The sequence below is a fragment of the Notamacropus eugenii genome, chromosome 4, assembly GCF_028372415.1.
Source record: "Notamacropus eugenii isolate mMacEug1 chromosome 4, mMacEug1.pri_v2, whole genome shotgun sequence".
Lineage (NCBI taxonomy): Eukaryota > Metazoa > Chordata > Mammalia > Diprotodontia > Macropodidae > Notamacropus > Notamacropus eugenii.
This window is the reverse complement of record NC_092875.1, coordinates 193,805,062-193,826,694: the sequence shown is the minus strand read 5'-3', so window position 1 is coordinate 193,826,694 and position 21,633 is coordinate 193,805,062. Positions and strand designations below refer to the sequence as shown.

Sequence of the window (21,633 nt, the reverse complement as noted above, 5' to 3'; positions counted from 1 at the left end):
ACTCAAATTTACAGATCCTAAAATCTCTGAAGAAGTATTATCTATGTTAACTTTTTTAAAAAACATACACCACACACATATGCACAAACCATTTTAAAAATATCATTCTCTGTATGAATTGAGAATTACAGCTAATGATACTGATGATAAAATGAATATGGAAGCAAAGAGGAAAACCAGCTACAGAGCTCTATCCTGGTATTCACATCTCATCTCTGTTATCTTACTACACTACGAAAAGAAAAAATACATTTGGTATTTGAGGAGTTATTTCCTTTGTACACTATGACCTTAAGATTATGACCTCTTTAGCTTCAATTTTTCCCTAGCTCTTTTCATCCACAGTACATTAATCAATGAAATAATCAACAAGTATTTACAAGCAATAAGTATTTACTACATGTCAAGCACTGTACCAGATCCTGGGAATACAGGAACAAAGAACAGTCCCTACTTACAAGGGTTTCACATTTCATTAGGGAGACAAGTAAACAGATATACACACATACACATTCTAGCTAAGTGCTTTACAAATAATATCTCATTTGATCTTCACAACAATCCTGGGAGGTAGGTAAAGTGCTTATATCCTCATTTCATAGTTAAGGAAACTGAGAGTTAAGTGACTTGCCTAAGAATACGCGGCGAGCCACATCTGAACTCAGATCTTCCTGATTCCATAACCAGTGCTTTATGCACTGCACCACCTAGCTGCCTCTCCACCTGTCCATTTGGTTGTCTGTCTGTATATGTGTTTATTTATATATGTATATAAAATATACCAGTACAAAGATAAACTGAATAAATATAAACAAATAAAACAGAAAGAAGTTTAAGAGGGAGAGCCCTAGCATAGGTTCATAAGTCTTCCGCACGCATAAGCACAAATCCACAAAGCACAAGCACATGTGCACACACACACACACACACACACACACACACACACACACACACACACACACTTGCAATTTGAATTAAAACTACTTAAAAAGAGGACAAATGCTCAGAATACAAATAATTTCAGTTAACTATTATGAAAAACAAAACATCAGATACTCAATGGCATTGGTGATTTAAGTACCCTCATTAAGATTTTTCAAGATGTTTTTAAAATCTAATTGTAACTCCTCTCAGATAGTATCACATAATTTATCAGACTAAATCAGACTAAACCTCTGCCAGCCCATACTTCAGAAAAGACTGTGATCTGCCAGTGGTCATCTAACCTCTTCTTGAAGGCCTCCACTGAAGAGAAGTCTACTCCCCGGGGGGGCCTATTCCAATTTTTTGTTGTTGTTGTTCAGTCATTTCAGTTGTGTCTGCCTCTGTGACCCCCATCTGGGGTTTCTTGGCAAAAGATATTTGAGTGATTTGACATTTCCACCTACAAAGAAGTTTTACAAAGGAGAGAACTAAGGCAAACAGGATTAAGTGACTTGCCCTGGGTCAGGGCCTGTCCATTCCAGATTTAGATAATTAATTATTAAGAAGTGTTTCCTCACAACAAGCCTTAAGTTTCTTCTTTTGCAATTTGGCACTCACTAAAGCTGTCCTTTCCTCTGGTACCAAATAGAAGAAACCTAAAGAGAGTTACCAAGGCTACTTTGTGAATGTTTTCTTTTTCTAAGTTAAACACCACTACTTCCTTCAAACAATGCTTTTTTTTGGAGGGGGGAAGGCAGGGCAATTGGGGTTAAATGATCTGCCCAAGGTCACACAGCTAGTAAGTGTCAAGTGTCTGAGGCTGGATTTGAACTCAGGTCCTCCTAACTCCAGGGCTGGTGCTCCATTCACTGAGTCACCTACCTGCCCCAAACAATACTCCTATGGCATGAAACTGAGGTCTTTAAACCTCCTAGCTACCATTCTTTGCATGACATTTATCTTATAAATGCCTTTCCCTAAAAACAGCACCCTAAACTGAGCACAACATCATACATGTGGCCTGTCTGGGGCAGCATAGAGCAAAATTATAACATCTTCCTAGTCCTAGACACTATTCCTTATTCAATACAGTTCAAAATCACACTAGCATTTTTGGCTGTCATAACATAATGGAGGGGGCAGCTAGATAGCCCAGTAAACAGAAAATAGGGCCTGGAGTCAGAAGATTCATCTTCCTAAGTGCAGATCTGACTTCAGACACTTACTAGCTAGTTACAATCCTGGGTAAATAACTTAACCCTGTTTGCCTCAGTTTCCTCATCTGTAAAATGAGTTGGAGAAGAAAATGAAAAAAACATTCCAGTGTCTCTTCCATGAAGACCCCAAATGGATTCACGAAGAGTCAGACATGATTGAAAAATAACTTTTACAAAAACAACATCACAAATAAGGACTAATTTTAAAATACTTAAAGACTGACCTCATGTCTTTCCCTTGTCTCTAAAAATCCCCATTCCTTTCAGTGATCATCATCTAGTACATTGTCCAGTCCTCTCACCCCCCACCATGATTAGAAAGCATTTTCAACTCTTTGTAAATCCCCTACCCCCAGGGTATTTGGCTACAGCGTAGGGTACACAGAAACACTGAATAAATTCCTAGTGATTGACAGGCAATCGCAACTCGCATTTCTAAGGTACTCTGTGGGTTATAAAGTACCTTCCCTAAACTCAACCTAATGACAACCACAATGCTATGAGAAATGTAGGGAAAATATTATCCCCACTTTACATGTGTCATCACACACCAGCACTCTTGCCACTATACCACATGAGATTATTATAAATTACACAAAGAGAACTATGCATTCAAACACAGGAAAATGGCAATGTTATTGCAACTGGGGTGACCTAAATGAACTAATATATAGTAAAGTGAGCAGAATTTGGAGAAAAATTTACATAATGACATTAGAATGGAAAAAGAACTTTTAAAATAACAACAGAATAGTTGAATTTTTTTTTTAAACTTTGAAAGATTGAAAACATTTGGTCAATGCATGGATCCATGAGGACAAATGAAGAAATAATGCTACTCACCTCCAGAGAAGACAGGAATATGTCAACACATAAAAAGAGTCATGAATTTTTGGATATTGTCAATAACTGGATTTATTAGGCTGTTTCACTTTCGTATATTTATTTATTATGAAAATTGTGATTTTGCTTTTTTATTGAGAGTAGATTTATCAGGGAGAGAGATTTTTTAAAAAGCAAAAAAAATAAAGGCAACTGTGGGAAAGGTGGTACAAGCTGCAGGAAGTCAGTAGAAAACACTTAAATGCACATGGGCAAAGTCTATAATGGCTGTCAAAAACTAAATTCTAGTTTGGACTCATCTTCACAACTGACTACATTTCAACAAAACAAATATCATGCCTAATATAGTTACAATATAATGTATATCATACAGAGCAATCTACTAAAAACTAGTGGTTGGTTAGGATATTAATATATACTCTTAAGATAGGAGCCTATAATGCAATGAATTGCTTTTCCTGAAGTGGTAAGTTAAAGATGGAAAGATATATTTATAAACATCAATTTGGTAGCTGGGTGAAGAACATAATAGAGAAGGGTAAACTAGAGGCAGGGCAAATCAGAAGACTACAATTATCCCTTCCACATTGCAACTTTTCCTATCATGGTTTTGATATATCACGGGTCAGCATAAGAAATTAAATGGAAATTTGGGAGAGTTTTGCACAAGTTGCAAACAACACACAAATGCCAGCAGATGACACCAAAAAGGTTGAGAAACTCAGAAATGCATAAAATATATGTTTAGTATTTTATTATATTATCATATTTTATCTTAAAATACCATAATAATTCAGGCTTCTTCTCTGGTAAGAAGGGGGGGGGGTGTCAAAACATTTTACATGGATTCTCCAGAGTATGGGGGCACAGCTTCCCTAATCCCCATGATTTGGAAAGGATAATAGCATTTCAATCGTTCACCAATGCAGATTAATTACTGAACATAGGTGCTGGTCTTGTGAAACCTGGAGATGTGAGGAAAGTAGTGATAGTATAATCAGCAAGACTTGGCAACTGACTGAATATAGAGAATGAGGGAGAATATCAATAAGGAAAATCACAGAAAGAAATCAAAGAAGAGAAAAGAACCTTAATTTAGACAGAAAAAGGTAATAAAGCAATCGATTCTAAATATTTTCCAACATCTATCACAATAGCTTGTTTTATCTCACTTTAGCCTTAATCTATTTTCTTCATTCTTTAGTCCCATCTCAAATGAACAGTAAATAACTGCTCAACTGACCACATGGAAAAATATATGCCTATGGTAGAAAAGAAGTGACATATTGATGACAATGGGAATCAAAGTATTCCTACATAAAAACCAAACAGGAATGAATGGTAATCTAGTATACTGTCTGTATATGTCAAGAGAGAGAGATTAAATGATTCTATATAGTGATACCAATGATGTTAAAAATGTGTACAACATTTTCAAAAACAAGCCTTAACTGAGGATCAATAAAGCAACACTCTGTGCTGACAATGTGAGGAATTCAAAAAATGACTGTGAAAAATATCCAGGAATTTATGGCCCATCATTTTTAATATGGTGGTCACCAAAAAAATAAAGTCATCAATATTGAGAAGTTACACTAGAAAAGGGAATCATCTGACAAACAAAGTATAAACTTAAACAGTTCTTATGTGGGAAGTTAAAAATGGAAAAGATTCAAAGAAAGATTTTAAAGGTAAACATCATGCTACTTTGAGAAAGAAAAGCGGAAGAAACCTGAGTACAAATGTGGGGTGAAGTGATTTTTGGATTGGATTGTAACAGTCAGAGAAACTTAGGGAATTGTGGAGAGAAAAGAAGAGATACAAGAAAAAAAAACCATGGGATGGGAGAAATCTTCCTAAAAAAACAGGATGAGAGTCAAGAAAGAAGAAACTACAGGAAGCAAGTTTGAAGGCAGAAAGTACTTAGCAGTTTCATCAGGCAAAGAATAGGAGCACAGGGTAAAGGCTAACAGATTTGGAAACGAGATCATTAGTCCTAATACAATGGTAAAATCAGAAATAAACATGACTTTGGAGAGTAATTAAGTAGTGGTTAACTCCAGATAGCAAAGTTCTCTATTTTCAAGAAATCTGATAACAAAACGGAGATGGGGGCTGTAATTTAAGGGAGTTGGAAGGGTTAAGCTATGTATGTAGATACCCTTTTTGGGGGAGGGGGGGGGCCTGACTCAATTTGGAAATTCTTCTGGAAAAATTACACTGCAAACTATGTAGTGTTCTCAATGATCCTAAGCTGCTCACTATATGCTTTTTTAAAAAAAACACTAGTATTCTCCTAGATATGCTATCTTGCTCAAAATCATAAGCCACCTGATCTCAGAGGAATAATTATTTCAGGTAATCCAGCCAATGGTAGGTATAAACAGACTTTCAAGATATTATCATGGTCTGTGCACAAGAAGACATTAACACAGACATGCATGTCTGAAAAAGGGGTTAGGATTATTACACAATAAGAATGACAGACAATAAGAAGATGGTATCAACATAATATTAAAAGAACCATAAGAAGGCCTACAAAACATTGAGCAGATGATCAATGGAAGACTGGTAGAAAGACATGAACAATTAAAAGGTCATGACTAGATTATGCTCTGTACCACTGGGGGAATACTCAAATTGATAAGATTATGTAGCAACTGAAGTACTTAAATATAAGGATAAATTTACGCATATTTGCAGGTAGAGGATAAAAAGCCAGGGGAAAAGAAAGGATTACTTATTCAAGAGAACAAAGGCAATTCAATAGGTAAGGTTCCAAAGCAGTGGGGCAGGGGAGAGAAGGAAAGGGGAAAATGAAACAAATGGCAAAAGTAGACAAATTAACTACGAAAAAGATAAAGCTCTCTGGTTAAATTTGTTGAAAGAATTATCTAACTCTAGTCTTATCCTGACCATGATCTCCAAGCCCTACATTCTCAGCTCTTTTCTAGGACTTTCCTAGAAAGTGGCTCTACTTTTGTCTTTTCTACCTCAACCCCTCATTGAATCAGTTCAATTCCACGCTGTCCTTTACAGGTGAATTTCTCTTGCCTGTGGTCCAATCACCAATTATGCCTTGATAAATCTTGGTTTATTTCTTCTATCTGTTGTTCATTGTTCCATCATTTTTCCATCATGTCTGACTCTTCTTGACCCCACTTGGTGTTTTCTCAGCAAAGATACCGGAGTGGTTTGCCATTTCCTTCTCCAACTCACTCTACAGATGAAGAAACTGAGCTAGACTGGGTTAAGTGACTTTCCCAGGGTCCCACAGCTACTAAGTGTCTGAGCCACCTAGCTGTCCATTCCCTCAACTATTGCCTACATGTCTACTGACATGCTGCTAAACGTAACAGAAAAATCACCAAACTCTGCTAATTGGTTCTTATACAAAACTTACCTTACTTAATCTCAAGATCTCCACTACATTTAGGCAATCCTTTAATAATACCCTAATGAATTTGCTGTCCCATTCACTAAAGCAATTATTCCAAATCTTTATATCATTCCTCAAGCTTCTGTGGGTAAAGTCTCATCTTACCCTCTCAGCTGATGACCTAGCCTCATACTTCACTGAAAAAACTAAGGCCATTCAAGTGACATCTTCTCCAATCCAGGACATCTCACATCACTCAGACATCTTCTCCCACCATATACTCCTTTACCCTTGTCTCTCAGGAATGTGGCCCTTCTTCTTGCCAAGACAAACACCCATAAATGCATCCTTGATCTCATTTCATTTCTCCAGTACAATGGCTCCTTCTTCCAGCCCACTGTCTCTCAAATCTTATAGTTCTCCCTATGTATGGGCTCCTTTTCTAATACCTATAAACATGCCCATGTCTCTTCATCCTTAAAAAAAAAAAAAAAAGACCTCACTTGATCCCACCATCTCCACTACCTATTTAAATATAAATTAATTAATAAGTAATATTATGATAAAATTAAGCAGAAGCGTAGAGCACATCATCTTTTAAAATAAAAATATGGAAAATTAAATAAACCAGTATGTTTGCATAAATATATTCATATAACCAGAAAGGTATACATCAAAGCCTTTGGCAATTAACTAGCCTAGACTACATTTTATAACAAAAAGCCTAATTTGGAAAAACCTCCAATTATATTGTTATTGGCCCCAAAGCAGTATATACTGTTCTCAGAACTTTAAAAACATGAAAACGACCTTTGGAAGGAGAATAATGGTGGGGGGTGGGGGTGGGGGTTAAACTTCCACATTGTAATACTAAGTCATGCTCATTTGAGACAATTTCTAATTTTCCCCAAGAAAAGTGACAGACTTAAAAAGTACTTTCTAAGAGAAATAAATCTTCCTTGAGAGCAGCAAATTTTATCAGAACTCCACATGTTTCTTTAACAGTAGTTCATCAAATGATGAGAGAAATAAAATTAAAGTACCCAGTTAACATTATAAGTCAAACAACATTAAAACCAGAAACTATTGACAAAATTCCCTTGCTTGTTCATTTCAATAAATGTACAGAAATACAGGCATTCCATAGAGAATACTTCAAACAGTAGTAGGAGACCCCACACACATTGCCATTGCTATCGTTAAAAATTAAACAAAACAGTCTGCTTTGTCAGGATTACAAAAGTAAGGATGAATTATGCAACTACGCTGAGCTGTGCTAAAATTAAAGTGAAGATATTTTAAAAATAAAAGTTACATGGGTATGTATTATTCCTGTATTGGAAAAACAATGACACTATGACAAAACTTCATCCACAAACACATATGAAAACAATTATTTTTAATTAAAGTCTGGGCAACACAAATATTTTTTGATAATACAAATGGGAAACAACTTTTTTTTTGAAGGCACAGAAAACTGACTTTCAGATCTTAACTCTTCTATAATAAGGAAATTTTCCACTCCCACTGGACAGTCTAATAGGTACAACTGACTTCACAGGGCCATACCTAAACATGAGGAGAGAAAAACTGAGAAAGATAATTTTTAAAACTTTTCTAACTACAAGTCATTTAGACTAATTTAGGCAATCATCTTAAGATTTACCTGTGACAAACTTCAGTCAATTAATCAACAAGAATTTAAGTGCCAAGAAATGTGTTAGGTGTTGAGCATAGAGACAAATGTGAAGCAGTCTCTGCTCCAAAGATCTAAAATTATATAAAAAGAGACAACATGTACACATATAAATAATTTAGAATATATACAAAATAATACACAAACTGCATAGTAGGTTTGGGAACAGAAGGCACTGTTAGTTGGGAGATTAGGAGAGTGCTGCTGTGAACTAAATCCTGAAGAAAGGGATTTTAAAAGCCTGAGGAAGGGAATAAATTATAAGAAAAGAGACAACCCATGTAAAGGCAAAGAATAGGCAAGTAGAGTATCTTGCATGAAAAACAGAGATTCAGCTAATTTGGTTAGACTGTGGAGTATGGAAAGAGAAGCAATGTATGAGAATGGAAAGGCAGGTTGGAGGTCAGATTGTAAAGGGCTTGAAGTGACAAATGAGAGGTTTACATTTCGTTCCAAAGTCAGTAAAGTACCAGGGCATGTTACATCACTTTTGGAGGTTGACCTGGTTCAGGGAGAGTCTTGAGGAGGAGGGATCAAATAGAAGATGACTACAATAATACAGGAGAGTGGTGCTGAGACTCTGAATGACAGTGGTACCTGTCTATCAGTAGATATAAGAGATACAGTGGAGCTAGAAAGGGAAATACTTAGCAACTGAATGGATATATGCTGTGGAAGTAAGGAGACAAGGAGTAATACCTGGGTCACAAACCTGAGAAATTAGAAAAGTGACAGTGTTCTTTCCAAAAAAAAAAAGTAAGCTCAAAAGAGGAGGAAAAGATAAATGAGTTGTATTTTCAAAAATGTACACTTCAAGATATCTCCTTAACATCCAGTTTGAAATGTCCATTAAGCAGGTGGTGATGTGGAACTACAACTTGGGAATGTTGCTACGCCTGGATATACTGATCCGTAAATCATCTGCATAAAGATGATAATTAAACCCATAGGAGGTAATGAACTCATGATGTAAGAGTATGTAGAAACAAATTAAAAGAATTAAAGTTCATTTATTCAAGGGGCATAGCATTACACAGCTCAGAGAGTAGAGTTATAGAACATACAAAAATGCTTGCTACCTTGAAAGGGCTTATTATTTATAATAGGTCAACAAATCGTTATTAAGTAACTGCTATGTGCCAGGCACTATGTTAAGCCCTGGAGACACAAAAAGAAAAGTTTTTGCCCTCAAAAAGCTCACATTCTACTGGAAGAGGCAATTTTCAAAAAACTCTGCACATAAAAAACATACAGAGATTAAATAGTGCACAGGACCACTAGGTGGTACAGTACATAAAGCGCTAAATCTGGAGTTGAGGACCTGAATTCAAATCTGGCCTCAGACATTTCTTAGCTACATGACCTTGGGTAAGTTACTCAACCCTGTTTGCCTCGGTTTCCTTATCAGCAAAATGAGCTGGTGAAGGAAACTGAAAACCACTCCAGTATTTTTGCCAAAAAAAACCTCCCAAATTGAGTCATGAAGACACAACTGAAATGACACAATGACAAAACAGTGGATAGAGATGAATATATCTGGTTGAAAGGAGAAAATGAATAGGCTCAAATAATTTCACCACACTGAAGACTATAATCTCATCTATCATGGCTCTGAAGGAAAAAGATTTCTACCTATAAAACAAGTCTTCAGCCACAAGCAGATTATTATCATTTATTCTTTAAACATCAGTCTCCATCTCATAACCACTTTTTTCTTCTCTTTGTACAACTTCTTATCAAATAATTAAGTAAATTACTTAAACAGATTCATATCTCAACTGTATTCCTGGAAATGATTTGTTTGTATTTATATTTTTGTGTGGTTGCTAATTAGGAATGATTGCATGGTCATGTGTTTTCTCTTCTATTTACAGGGGGAAACAATTTCCTTTTTTTATGGTTTGGTTTGGAACTTTTCTAGGTATTTTGAGGTTGTATATTAACTGTGTATTTTAAAATGTTATTATTTAGAAAAAGAAATTAAATATGAATTACATACATAGCAATTTTATTTATAAACACCATCTCTGTTAACACTGGACATCTGCATTTGTGAAATTAATTGTCCACTCAATTAGCCAGTGTAGCACCATGTTTAAACTTCTGAAATGCTTTCTTCTTAATCCCATCCCACAGATATCCAGGAAAGGTTGTGGGTTTCACAAAATAAAGGGAATATTGATCAAGAATGTTAAAACTCAAATAAGGACCATTTTTTCCATTAGAATGAATGGAAAAATAGATTAGAAATCACCACATCCTACTTTAAAGAAACTAATTTCTTAAAATGAAAAACACTTATTTCCTAAATGCTATCATGGGATGTGAAAATTTAAAAAACCGGTTCATCAACTCAGCTTTTTATTTTTTCTGAATGCTACTCTGTCTAAAAGGTGTGTAACCATTGCTATTTTTTCCACCCTATTGTGATGTTAAATTTTGAAGTAGAAATAAGATGCTGGTTAATAAAAGCTAGTATAATAAATAGGTTTTTAACCTGGCTCCCTCCTACCTTTCTAGCCTTCTTAGACCTTGCCTGCTCCCCCTTCTCCACCCTGAGATCCATTAATTCTGGACTTTTTGCTGTTTCCTACACAAAACATTTCATCTCTGCTATTGCCCATGACTGAAATTATTTCCTACCTCACCTCTTCCTGGTTCCTTTGACTTCCAGATAATATCTCATGTTCTACAAGAAGCCTTTCCTATCTCTCTCAATGCTAATGCCTTCCCTTTAAGAGTATTTCCAAATTCTCCTATTTATATTGTTTGTACATAGCTGTTTGCATGTTTTCTCTCTATAAGAATGTGAACTCATTGAGAGTAAGGGTTATCTTTTGCCTTCTTTGCATCCTTAGCTATCTTTTGTCAGTGTTTGACATATAGTAGGGACTTAATAAATGCTACTTGACTTAGTTTCACTCATAATAATCACAATAATGGCTTTTGTTTATATAATGCTTAATATGAGTTATACATATACTTTATATAACTGGATACTCAAAACGGTCTCATGAAATAGGTAGGATAAATATTACTTTTCGAATTTTGTGGATAAGGAAACCAAGGCTTAGTGATATTCTTCAGATCACAGAGTTAATGGGGATGGATGTGGGTCTTCTGGCTCCAAGGGAACACTATATCAAGTTGCTTTCTCTTAATCAAGATCTTCTTTGTCCTCCAGTTATAATTTTAATATCATTGGAAGCAAAAGAAGAATCTAATTTCCCCCAACAGAAGGGAAAAGCTAATTTAGTTGAGTTCAGTGACATGATATGGTGACATTAAGGTCTACTTCTATGGTTCAGTTTCCATTTCATTTAGCTAGCAGTAAATAGCAACTGCTACTGTCCCACATTTTCTTTACTATAATTACTGTTGTAATGTTCTGTTTGTATACTCCTAACATTGTTATTCAAAGGTAATATTTTTTAGCCTTAAAAATAAAATAATTTTAAATCACAAATTTACTAGTAAAATTGTCATGACAACTTTAAAAATAATTTGATTGCTCTCATTCACACTCAAATTTATTCCTCTTCCTAAATTTGACATCGGAAAGGGTCAACGTAGCATTCACAGGACATGAAGTCAGACAACAATGCTGTGGTTCTAATACTCATTATAACTCTAGAGAAGTCACTGAACATCTCTGGGCATCCATTTCCTCAGCTATAAAACAGAAGACATATTTTACTATCTACCTCATAGAAATATTTTTACCTTTTTAAAAAATTTTTAAACTGTAAATCATTTTGTAAATGTGAATTATCAACAGTAATACTATTATAGTTGGACCAGGATGTAAACAATCAAAGAAACACTATGTCTTAATTTTGAAACACAGTATAAATTATCAATGCACTCTTTTAAAATAAAATAAAATTCCTCTTAGTTATTATCTTAACAACTGAAAGAAACATAGTGACGCAGCATGAAATTCAAGTCCCTCCACTAGTATGTACTACCTACATGGCTCTGTTTTCCCACCTTTCAATTTAGGTAACTCTGCAGCCTATAAAGTGCAGAATGTCTGCTCATTGGCAAGGGGAGAGGAAGTTTCCTCACTAGCAGTTCCTCCAATGTTGAAATCATACTTCCTACCTTCCTACCACCCCCATCTCCCATAATTACTTTAAAATGCAAGGAGTCAGGAAATATCTGACCATAATATCTGACCATAATAAAACAGGACCATAGGTTTAGAACTGGAAGGGGGTCACAGGATCACAGACGTAGAGTTGAAAGGAATCTTAGATATCAAGTCCAACACTTCCATTATATGTACATAAGGAAACTGAGACCCAGTGAGGATCAGTGACTTGACCAAGATCACATAGTAAAGGCTAGATTTGAACTCAGCGCATCTGACTGCTACTCTAGAGTTCTTGAAAATATCACTGCTTTTGAATTTAAGCATCAAAAATAAATATTCCTATATACAAAAAACAAAAAAGGAAATTCTGTTATATAATGCTTCAAGTGTCCATTAAATTCAACATGGTAGTAACAAAACTGTCCTGTTTGTCTTTTTAAACTGTTTATATTTTCTTCTCTGTACTTTTTGAAGGCTTTTTGGTCATTTTTGCCCCATTTATTGCATTTCTATCACAACTTGTTTACGAACTGTCATATTCTTTCTAATAAACCACATAGTTCCTGGGGGGTAGAGATTTCAAATACAGAAAAAGCATATATAGTTCATACTTTTTTATATCTGCCTTGTTTCTCCATGATGCCTTTATTTTGTACCATTGTCTCTCTCTCTCTCTCTCTCTCTCTCTCTCTCTCTCTCTCTCTCTCTCTCTCTCTCTCTCTCTCTCATACACACATACAAATGCAACATTTCTACTTTTAATCCAAAATACATGGGTTGAATGAGATGAGCTTTATAGTCACTTCCAGCTCTGATAGGTATGTCTGTGTGTGTGTGTTCATCCTTCGTTTCTGAAGAAGACCATGCCATCAGAGAAATGATGACATGACTTGCACTTGACTTTGCTTTGAGTAAGAGAGGGCTGTGCAGGTCACCAGCCTCACTTCTCCTCCACAGCCATCTGAATCCAGTGACCAGATACTCATCAGGATGACTGGAGATGACGCAGGATGAGGCAGTCAGGTTAAGTGACTTGCCCAAGGTCACACAGCTAGTGAGTGTCAAGGGTCTGATTTGAGATTTCAACTCAGGTCTTCCTGACTCCTGCACTGGTGCTCTATCCACTGCACCACCTAGCTTGCCCCATGTCTCTAAGTAATGAGAGAGAGAAAGGTGCTACGGGCATTATGGAAATTTAGCTGCTCAAATGTTTGTAACTGTGGGCATTTAAAAGCATCAAAAGCTCTAGATTTCACAGGCTTGGGCAATCACTGTTTTACTCACACGTATAAAAAGAGTAGTGATGAAAGGAACATTCCTCAAAGTGGCTCACCTTAGAAGTGGTCTTACTGCTTGACCAAAGTGTATTGTGTACCTGCTCTCTCACTGTTTGGCCAGTCCTAAGTTTGGCCACTGCTAAGTACACAGTGACAAGAATAACATTCTTTTATGAGCTAGCTGGCACAGTGGGTATATGCATTAGACTAAGGGAAAGGGACATAAGTTCAAATACAATCACAGACTTTTAGTGGTGTGATATTTGGGCAAGTCACTTAAGTTTTGTAAAGGAACTTGGTCTCAGGTTTTTCATCTGTAAAATGGAGATTTTTTTTAATGATAGTTTTATTTATTTTTAGATTTTGACATTCATTTCCACAAAATTTTGAGTTCCAATTTTTCTCCCCATCTCTCCCCTCCCCCCACCCTACCCCACCCTGCATTCTCATTACCCCTTCCCTCAATGTGCCCTCCCTTCTGTCACACTCCACCCTTCCCTTATCCCCATCTTCTCTCTTTTCTTGCAGGGCAAGATAAATTTCTATACCCCATTATCTGTATTTCTTATTTCCCAGTTACATGCAATAACACTTCTCAACATTCATTTCTAATATTGTGAATTTCAACCTCTTTCCCTCCCTCCTTCCTTCCCCACCTATCCCCATTGAGAAGGCAGGCATATATGGAGACATATATGGACTAACCATACATATAGGCTATATATGTGTTGTTTTGCAAAAGACTTCCATAATAATCATGTTGTGTAAGACTAACTATATTGCCCTCCATCCTACCATTTCCCCTTTTTTTCTATTCTCTCATTTGACCTTGTCCCTTACCAAAAGTGTTTATTTCTAGTTACTCCTTTCTCCCATTTGTTCTCCCTTCTATCATCCCCCTCACCCCACTTGTCCCCTTCTCCCTCACTTTCCTGTAGTGTAAGATAGATTTTCATACCAAACTGAGTGAGCATATTATTCCCTCCTTAAGCCATATGTGAAGAGAGTAAGCTTCACTTTTCCCCTCTCACCTCCTCCCTTTTCTCCTCCATTGAAAAAGATTTTTCTTATCTCTTTTATGAGTGATAGTCTGCCCCATTCCATTTCTCCCCTTCTCCTCCCAATATTTTCCTCTCTCACCCCTTAATTTAATTTTATTTTTTTTATGGATATCATCTCTTCTGATTTCAACTCAACCTGTACTCTCTGTCTATGTATGTGTGTGTGTGTGTGTGTGTGTGTGTGTGTGTGTACGTGTGTATAATCCCTCCACCTACCCAAATACTGAAAAAAGTCTCAAGAGTTAAAAATATTGTCTTTCCATGAAGGAATGTAAATAGTTCAGCTTTAGAAAGTCCTTTATGATTTCTCTTTCCTGTTTACTAAAATGGAGATGATAATAACATCAATCTCATAAGGTTCTGTAGGCTCCAATTAGACAATATGCACAATGCTTTGCAGATTGTAAAGTGATATATAACTACTAGATTGTGAGTTCTTTGAGGGCAAGGATTAGACCTCATCTCTTCTTGTATTCTCAGTGATTACCATAGTGCCTGGCATATAGAAGGGTGCTTAATAAATATTTATTAGTGAACTGATAATAACTGTTATCATTATCACCAACTCATTTATGAAAATTTGATCTAACATTTGAGCAATTAGATAACAAAATACAAATAGTCATCATATTTATCTAAAACCATTCATATTCACTGTATGTCATGGGGACACATTCTCCAGTTTCCTTCATGACTCAGTGCAAGTGCTAACTTTTATATTGTCTTTCTTGCTAATCTCTACCTGCTAAGGCCCTGCCTCCTTCCAAAAAATTTAAAAAATACTTTGAATTTATCTTGTGTATGTTTTTATATTTTCATGTGCACACTGTCTCCCACAATAAAATGGAAGCTCCAAGAGGGCAGGAACTATTTCATGTTTGTTTTTGTATACAAAGTACAGTGTCTGGCATACAACAAGCATTTAATAATTGCTTGCTGACTGACTGCCTGATTAACAATGAGTTGGTCTCAAAAGCAAAAAAAAAAAGAGAGAGAGAGTTGACTGGATCATCATGAGTATCACAATCATAAACTTTCACATTTAAAAGGGACCAAGAAGCCCTTGTACAACTCTGCATACAGTGGTCTTTGAGCTCCTTACTGAGAATCCCTACCACAAGGAAATGTTCCAAGGCTCACTATTGCTCTAATTGTTAGCAAGTTATTCTTTGCACCAAACAGAAATATATTTCTTTGCAACTTCCTTCCATTGCTCCTACTTATGTCCAGCATGTCCAGTCCTAGCGAAGAGTTTCCTAGGAGCATGATGATGGTGGACTCAAATGCAAGGAACATAGCTGGTTCCTGTGAGTGTGGGACATGTATGATTATTTTCACTGTCTCCTCCATAATGAGAAAGTCTTATCCCTCCTTTAGTCTTATCTTTGTCCAAAACATAATGGAAGGAGAAGGGGGGAAGGGAGGGGAGGGAGAGAAGGAAATAAAGACCTTGATGCTGAATTCCACATTCACCAACAGCATCAGATCCTTCTGTGCTATATTATTCCTGATATTTCTTTTTCAGGACTATGTTCTTTCATGTTCATCCTGTTACTTGTTCTAACTTCCATCTTCTATGTGTGTTTCTAAAATTCTGAGCTGCTCAATGAGTTGACATCAGTCTTTGTGGGTAAGTGCTTTTCTACCTCATGGAAATCATTTCATTGAGTTCAAACTCATTCCTGAGAGTATCACATTGCTTTAACACTGATTTATCATTCTAAATGTTAGGCCATTGGTTCTCACCAGTGTATGTAAAGCAAGAGACAACAGGGAACCACTGGAATTTACTGAGCAAGGAAGGGATATGACCGGATATTAAGGAATATCACTTTTGCAACTATGTTGAGAGTAAATGAGAGAAGGGACAGACTTGAGGCAGAAACAAGTAAACAGTACTAATAATTAGAACAAGCAATGAGTAACTAATATACTATTATAATAATCCTAATAAGAGGTACTGAGGGCCTGAACTAGAAGACATCTACGTGAGTATACAAAAAGGGGATAGGTGAAGGACATGTAATAGAATTAGAAATGAGAAAACATTGAAAAGTAAATATGCATAGGCTATCGAAAAAGGAAGAGTGGAGGATGACTCCAAAGTGAATGAAAGGGTGGTGGTGAGCACCAAAGAAACAGAAGTTTGGAAGAGGAGTGAAATGGGGTGGATATCATTGAGTTCTATTTTGGATGTGTTGAATTTGAGATGTATATAGAATTGTTTTAAACATACAATAGGAAGTTGGTAATGATGGACTAGAGCTAGATACATAGTTCGTAGAGTCATCAACTTAGAGGTAATGAATGAAATGAAATGAAATCTGCTGTGGTCCCTAAGAAAGTGTAAAGAGAGAATAAATTAAGAACTTTGGGGAACATCCACCTTGTGTGAGGGACCTGAATGAAGATCTAGCAGAAGAAACTGAGCAGTGGTCAGACAAGTAGAAAGAGAACGAAAAGAGAGTAATGCCATGAAAGCCCAGGGAAAGGAGTGTTCAGGAGGTGAAGGGGATCAATAATGTCAAATATTGCATAGAGATCAAAAAAGGAGAACTAAAACAAAGCCATCAGATTTGATGATTTGAAGATTACTAGAACGAGAAGTTTCATTTAAATCACAAGGCTGACAGGGAAATCTTAAGGTATTGGAAGGGAGTGATATTAGAGTAAGTAGAAGCAACATATGCAGACACAACTTTTGCTAGGACTTTGGCTGTGAAAGAGAGGAAAGATAGCAAAGTGATAGATTAAGAGTCAAGAGAAGGGTTCTTGGAGACAGTGATGCCTGTGAAGTGGGCTTTAAAAGTTCATTAGGCAAGTAGGGGTCAAAATAAAAAAGGTAAATTGCACTGAGTATATCTGCATTAAAAACAATGCTCATCAATAAGTTTTACTGAGCCATGGCTCAATAAGCACGCACATTCTAGCGCTGACCATATTACTGGGGAACAATAAATAATATATTGAGTCAAACTTCTTTTGACAAGAAGAAAGAGATGGAAGGAGAAGAAATAAAAGTGCAAGAAAATGATTTTTCTCTGCTAGTGAGTGGTAATAAAAGTGTTGTGCCAGTGAGGTGCATGTTCTTATGATACTAGAAACTGCTGTCCTAGTCCCACTATGAATTTCCAGGCTGCAACAATTATTGTTTGTAATGATACCAAAAATGAGTACAAGAGATGAAACATTTCTAACACACCATTAAAACTGAGACAGGGATTATTTTCTGTGAGGTTCTACTTTCATGTTATTTTTACAAGTGGTAATAATAAAGTACCAACTAAAGCAATCTGAAATAAAACAAAGCATGTTATCAATGAGCAAAAATGAGAATTTCTATCACATCCACACAAAGAGTTAAAGGGACACTTTATTCACTTAAAATGCTTTCATTAATTTAAAACTCACATTACTGATATACTTTAAAAAGCACACAGTACTGCTAATCAATATTCAAAGCACAGTTAGAATATAATGAAAAATGTTTGATGAGAATATTTTACAAATGAGCAAAATTTACAAAAATTAAAATGTTTTGTTCAAACATTTTATTTTTAGGAATAGTTGTCCTATTTTATTTATATCTATTACCATAAATAGCAAATGACAATGATAATATTAGTAAAAAACAACAACAACAACAACAACAACAACAAAACCCAGAAATTTACCACTACGGTACAATTTAATGTTGCATAACAAAAATTCTTAGAAGACATTATTATTAAATACTTTAGTAATTTAGGAGAATTTTTTCCTCTATAAAATATTCAATTACTATACTATCACATGCTTGGGAAAATATTATATTGAACTCAAGGATGGTACTGAATATTTTATGAAGAAGTTTGAAAAGATCTTACCCCGTATTGACAGAAATGATTTCTATCAGTGGATTTTTTCTTATCTTTGGCAAATCCAATCGAGCACCCCCCAAACGTTTTCCATTAGATTTTTTTTGACCCAGGAGTCTCACAGAGTGACCTTCAAAAGAAGCATACAAATAGATTTTAAAATGAGGCATATGATTTCACTTTAATTTACAATTCCTGACAAATACTTTGGTGTTTGTAAATATATGAATGCTTGTTGAACATATTTATATTAGCGTTTATAAATATGTTAATGTTTGTAAGAGTTTTGGGATACTCTGTATTTAACTATCTTTTTAAAAGACCACAGCAAAAATGTATGTAACATCTCCTTCATAACATTATTTAAGTAAAATGTTTTCCTTGAGGCTACAGTCTAAATGTGTGGTGTTTTCATAATTTCCATTTTGTACTGAGTAGACTGAAGGGAAACTGAGTGATAACTTCATAATCATTTTTTTGACATGCAAGTTCTGTCTTTTTTATTTATAATTGTTTAATATTTTATTTATTTACATGTAAAAAACCAATTTCTAACACTTGTTTTTTAAATTTTTGAATTCCAAATTCACTTCCTCCTTCCTCATCCCATCCCTCATTGAGAAGGCAAGCAACTGGATACAGGTTATACATGTGTAGTTATGCAAAACAATTCCATATTAATCATGGCGTAAAAAGAAAACAGGCAAAAACATACAACAAATTAAGGAAAGGTTTTTGCTTTTGTTTTTAAGTATGCTTCCATTTGCAGTCACACTCTCTCAGTTCTCTCTCTAGGGATAGACAGTATTTTTCATGACAAGACCCTCAGAAATGTCTTGGATCACTGAACTGCTGAGAATATCTTAAGTCATTTATAATTGATCATCATACAATATTGCGGTTACTACACAACCTTTCCCTGATTCTGCTCAATTCACTTTGCATCAGTTCATGTAAGTCTTTCCAGGTTTTTCTGACAACATAATAGTATTCCACAACAATCATATTCCATAATTTGTTCAGTCATTCCCTGATGGGCATTCCACCAATTTCCAATTATCAGTCATTAGAAAAATGCTGCTAGAAATATTTTTGTATATTTAGGTCCTTTTCTTTTTTGTTTTTTCATCCCTTTGAGATAAAGACCTAAGCTACTGTTGATTCAAAGGATATGTGTGGTTTTATAGGTCTTTGGACACAGTTCCAAATAGCTCTACATAATCACTGAATTAGTTCACAAGTGCACCAATAATGCCATTCCCCCTCAACTCTTCCATCTTCTTCTCTACTGTAAAAGTTCTTTCATGTATCTTTTATGTCAGATAATTTACCCCCATTCTACCTCTCCCTTCCCCCTTCTCCCACGACATTCCTCTTTCTCACCTCTTACTTTTATTTTTAAAAATAACATTCCATCATACATCCATGCCCTCTGTCTATGTACACTCCTTCTAACTTCCCTAATAATGAGAAAGTTCTTAGAAGTTACAAAAGTCATCTTCCCATGGAAGAATGTAAACAGTTTAACCTTATTGAGTCCCTTTATGATTCGTCTTTTCTGTTTACCTTCTTATGCTTCTCTTGACTCTTGTATTTGAAAGTCAAATTTTAAATTCAGCTCTGGTCTTTTTATCAAGAATGCTTACAAATCTTCTATTTCAATGAATGTCCAATTTTTTCCCTGAAGGATTATGCTCAGTTTAGCTGGGTAGGTAATTCTCGGTTGTAATCCTAGCTCTTTCCTTCCAGAATATCCTGCACCAAGCCCTCTGATCCTCCAATGCTGAAGCTGCTATATTTTATGTCATTCTGACTGTGGCTTCATGATATTCTGACTATGGGTCCATATATTTTTCTGACTGCTTGCAATATTTTCTCCTTGACATGAGAGATCTGGAATTTAGCTATAATATTCCTGACAGTTTTCATTTTGGGATATATTTCAGGATGTGATCAGTAGATTCTTTCAGTTTCTATTTTATCCTCTGGTTTTAATATATCAGAGCATTTTTCATTGAAAATTTCCTTGAAATATGGTGTCTAGGCTATTTTTGATCATGGCATTCAGGCAATCAAAAAATTCTTAAGTGATCTCTCCTGGATCTATTTTCCAGGTCACGTGCTTTTCTAATGAGGTATTTAACATTTTCTTCTATTTTTTTTTCCTTCTTTTGATTTTGCTTTACTATTTCTTTATGTCCCATGGAGACATTAGGGCCCACCTGCTCAATTCTAATTCTTAAGGAATTATTTTCATCACTGAACTTTTATACCGCCTCTTCCACTCAGCTAATTCTACTTGTTAAGGAGTTCTCTTTTTCCATTTGATTAATTCTACTTTTTAAGGAGTTCTTTTCTTCACTTAATTTTTATGCCTCTTGTATAATTAGGCCAAGTTTGTTTTTTAAGGTGTTATTTTCTTCAGTAACTTTTTTGGTGCTTTCTTTACCAAGTTGTTGACTCTCTTTTCATGATTTTCTTGCCTCACCCTCATTTCTTTTCCCTATTTGTCCTCTATTTCTCTTATTTGATTTTTAAAATCCTTTTTTGAACTCATTCCAGAATTATTCTTTTCAGCCTGTGACCAATTCATATTTTTCTCTGAAGCTTTGCATGTAGCTCTTTTGATTTTGTTGTCTTCTGCATTTGTGTCTTGATCTTCTCTGCCACTATCATAACTTTGAATGGTCAGGAATTTCTTTTGTTGTTTGCCCATTTTCCCAGCCTATTTCTTGACTTAAAGTTGAGCTCTGCTCCCAGAGTGGAGAGGCACTGTCCCAAGCTTCAGGACTGTCATGCTGCTGTTTTTTAGAATGAGCTCTAGGAGTCTTTTTAGATTTTTGGCTCTTCCAAGGAGGTATAATCTAAGGAGAGGTGTGGTCACTACTCTCCTGGTCTGTACTTTGATCTCTAAGTGACTACAAGTACTCTTTTCTGTCTGGAATGGTGGCCATGGCCCCCACTCCCCTGTAGCTACAAGTTCTGGTGTGCTAGTGCTTTTCCTTGCCATGGAACTGTGACCAGATCCTAGTATGGGGAATGCAACAAAGCCTTGCACCTAGTACCAGCAAAGGGACTCCTGTAATCACCTTGTGACCAGGTGTCTGATCCCCTTACCCTCTGTGGGCTGAGAACACTAGAAGAAGCCACTGCTACTGATTTAGTCTCCCCCAGTGACTGTTCCTGGTTTGGTGGGGCATTGTCTGCTCAATGTAGCCTGTACTCTACTCTCATTCTGGTATGATAGACCTTTCCTGCCAACCTTCTATGTCACCTTGGTCTG

General features: G+C 35.8%; 1 protein-coding gene across 2 annotated transcripts in view; it reads right to left on the bottom strand.

Moving 5' to 3' along the window:
* The window catches only part of CDKAL1 (CDKAL1 threonylcarbamoyladenosine tRNA methylthiotransferase), a 637,247-nt gene that overhangs the window by 421,717 nt on the left and 193,897 nt on the right, over nucleotides 1-21,633 (bottom strand). For both annotated transcript variants that reach the window (XM_072603951.1, XM_072603950.1), the window contains exon 8: nucleotides 18,360-18,480. In XM_072603951.1, the coding sequence (XP_072460052.1) occupies nucleotides 18,360-18,480 (121 nt within the window). The remainder of the gene's footprint in view (nucleotides 1-18,359; nucleotides 18,481-21,633) is intronic.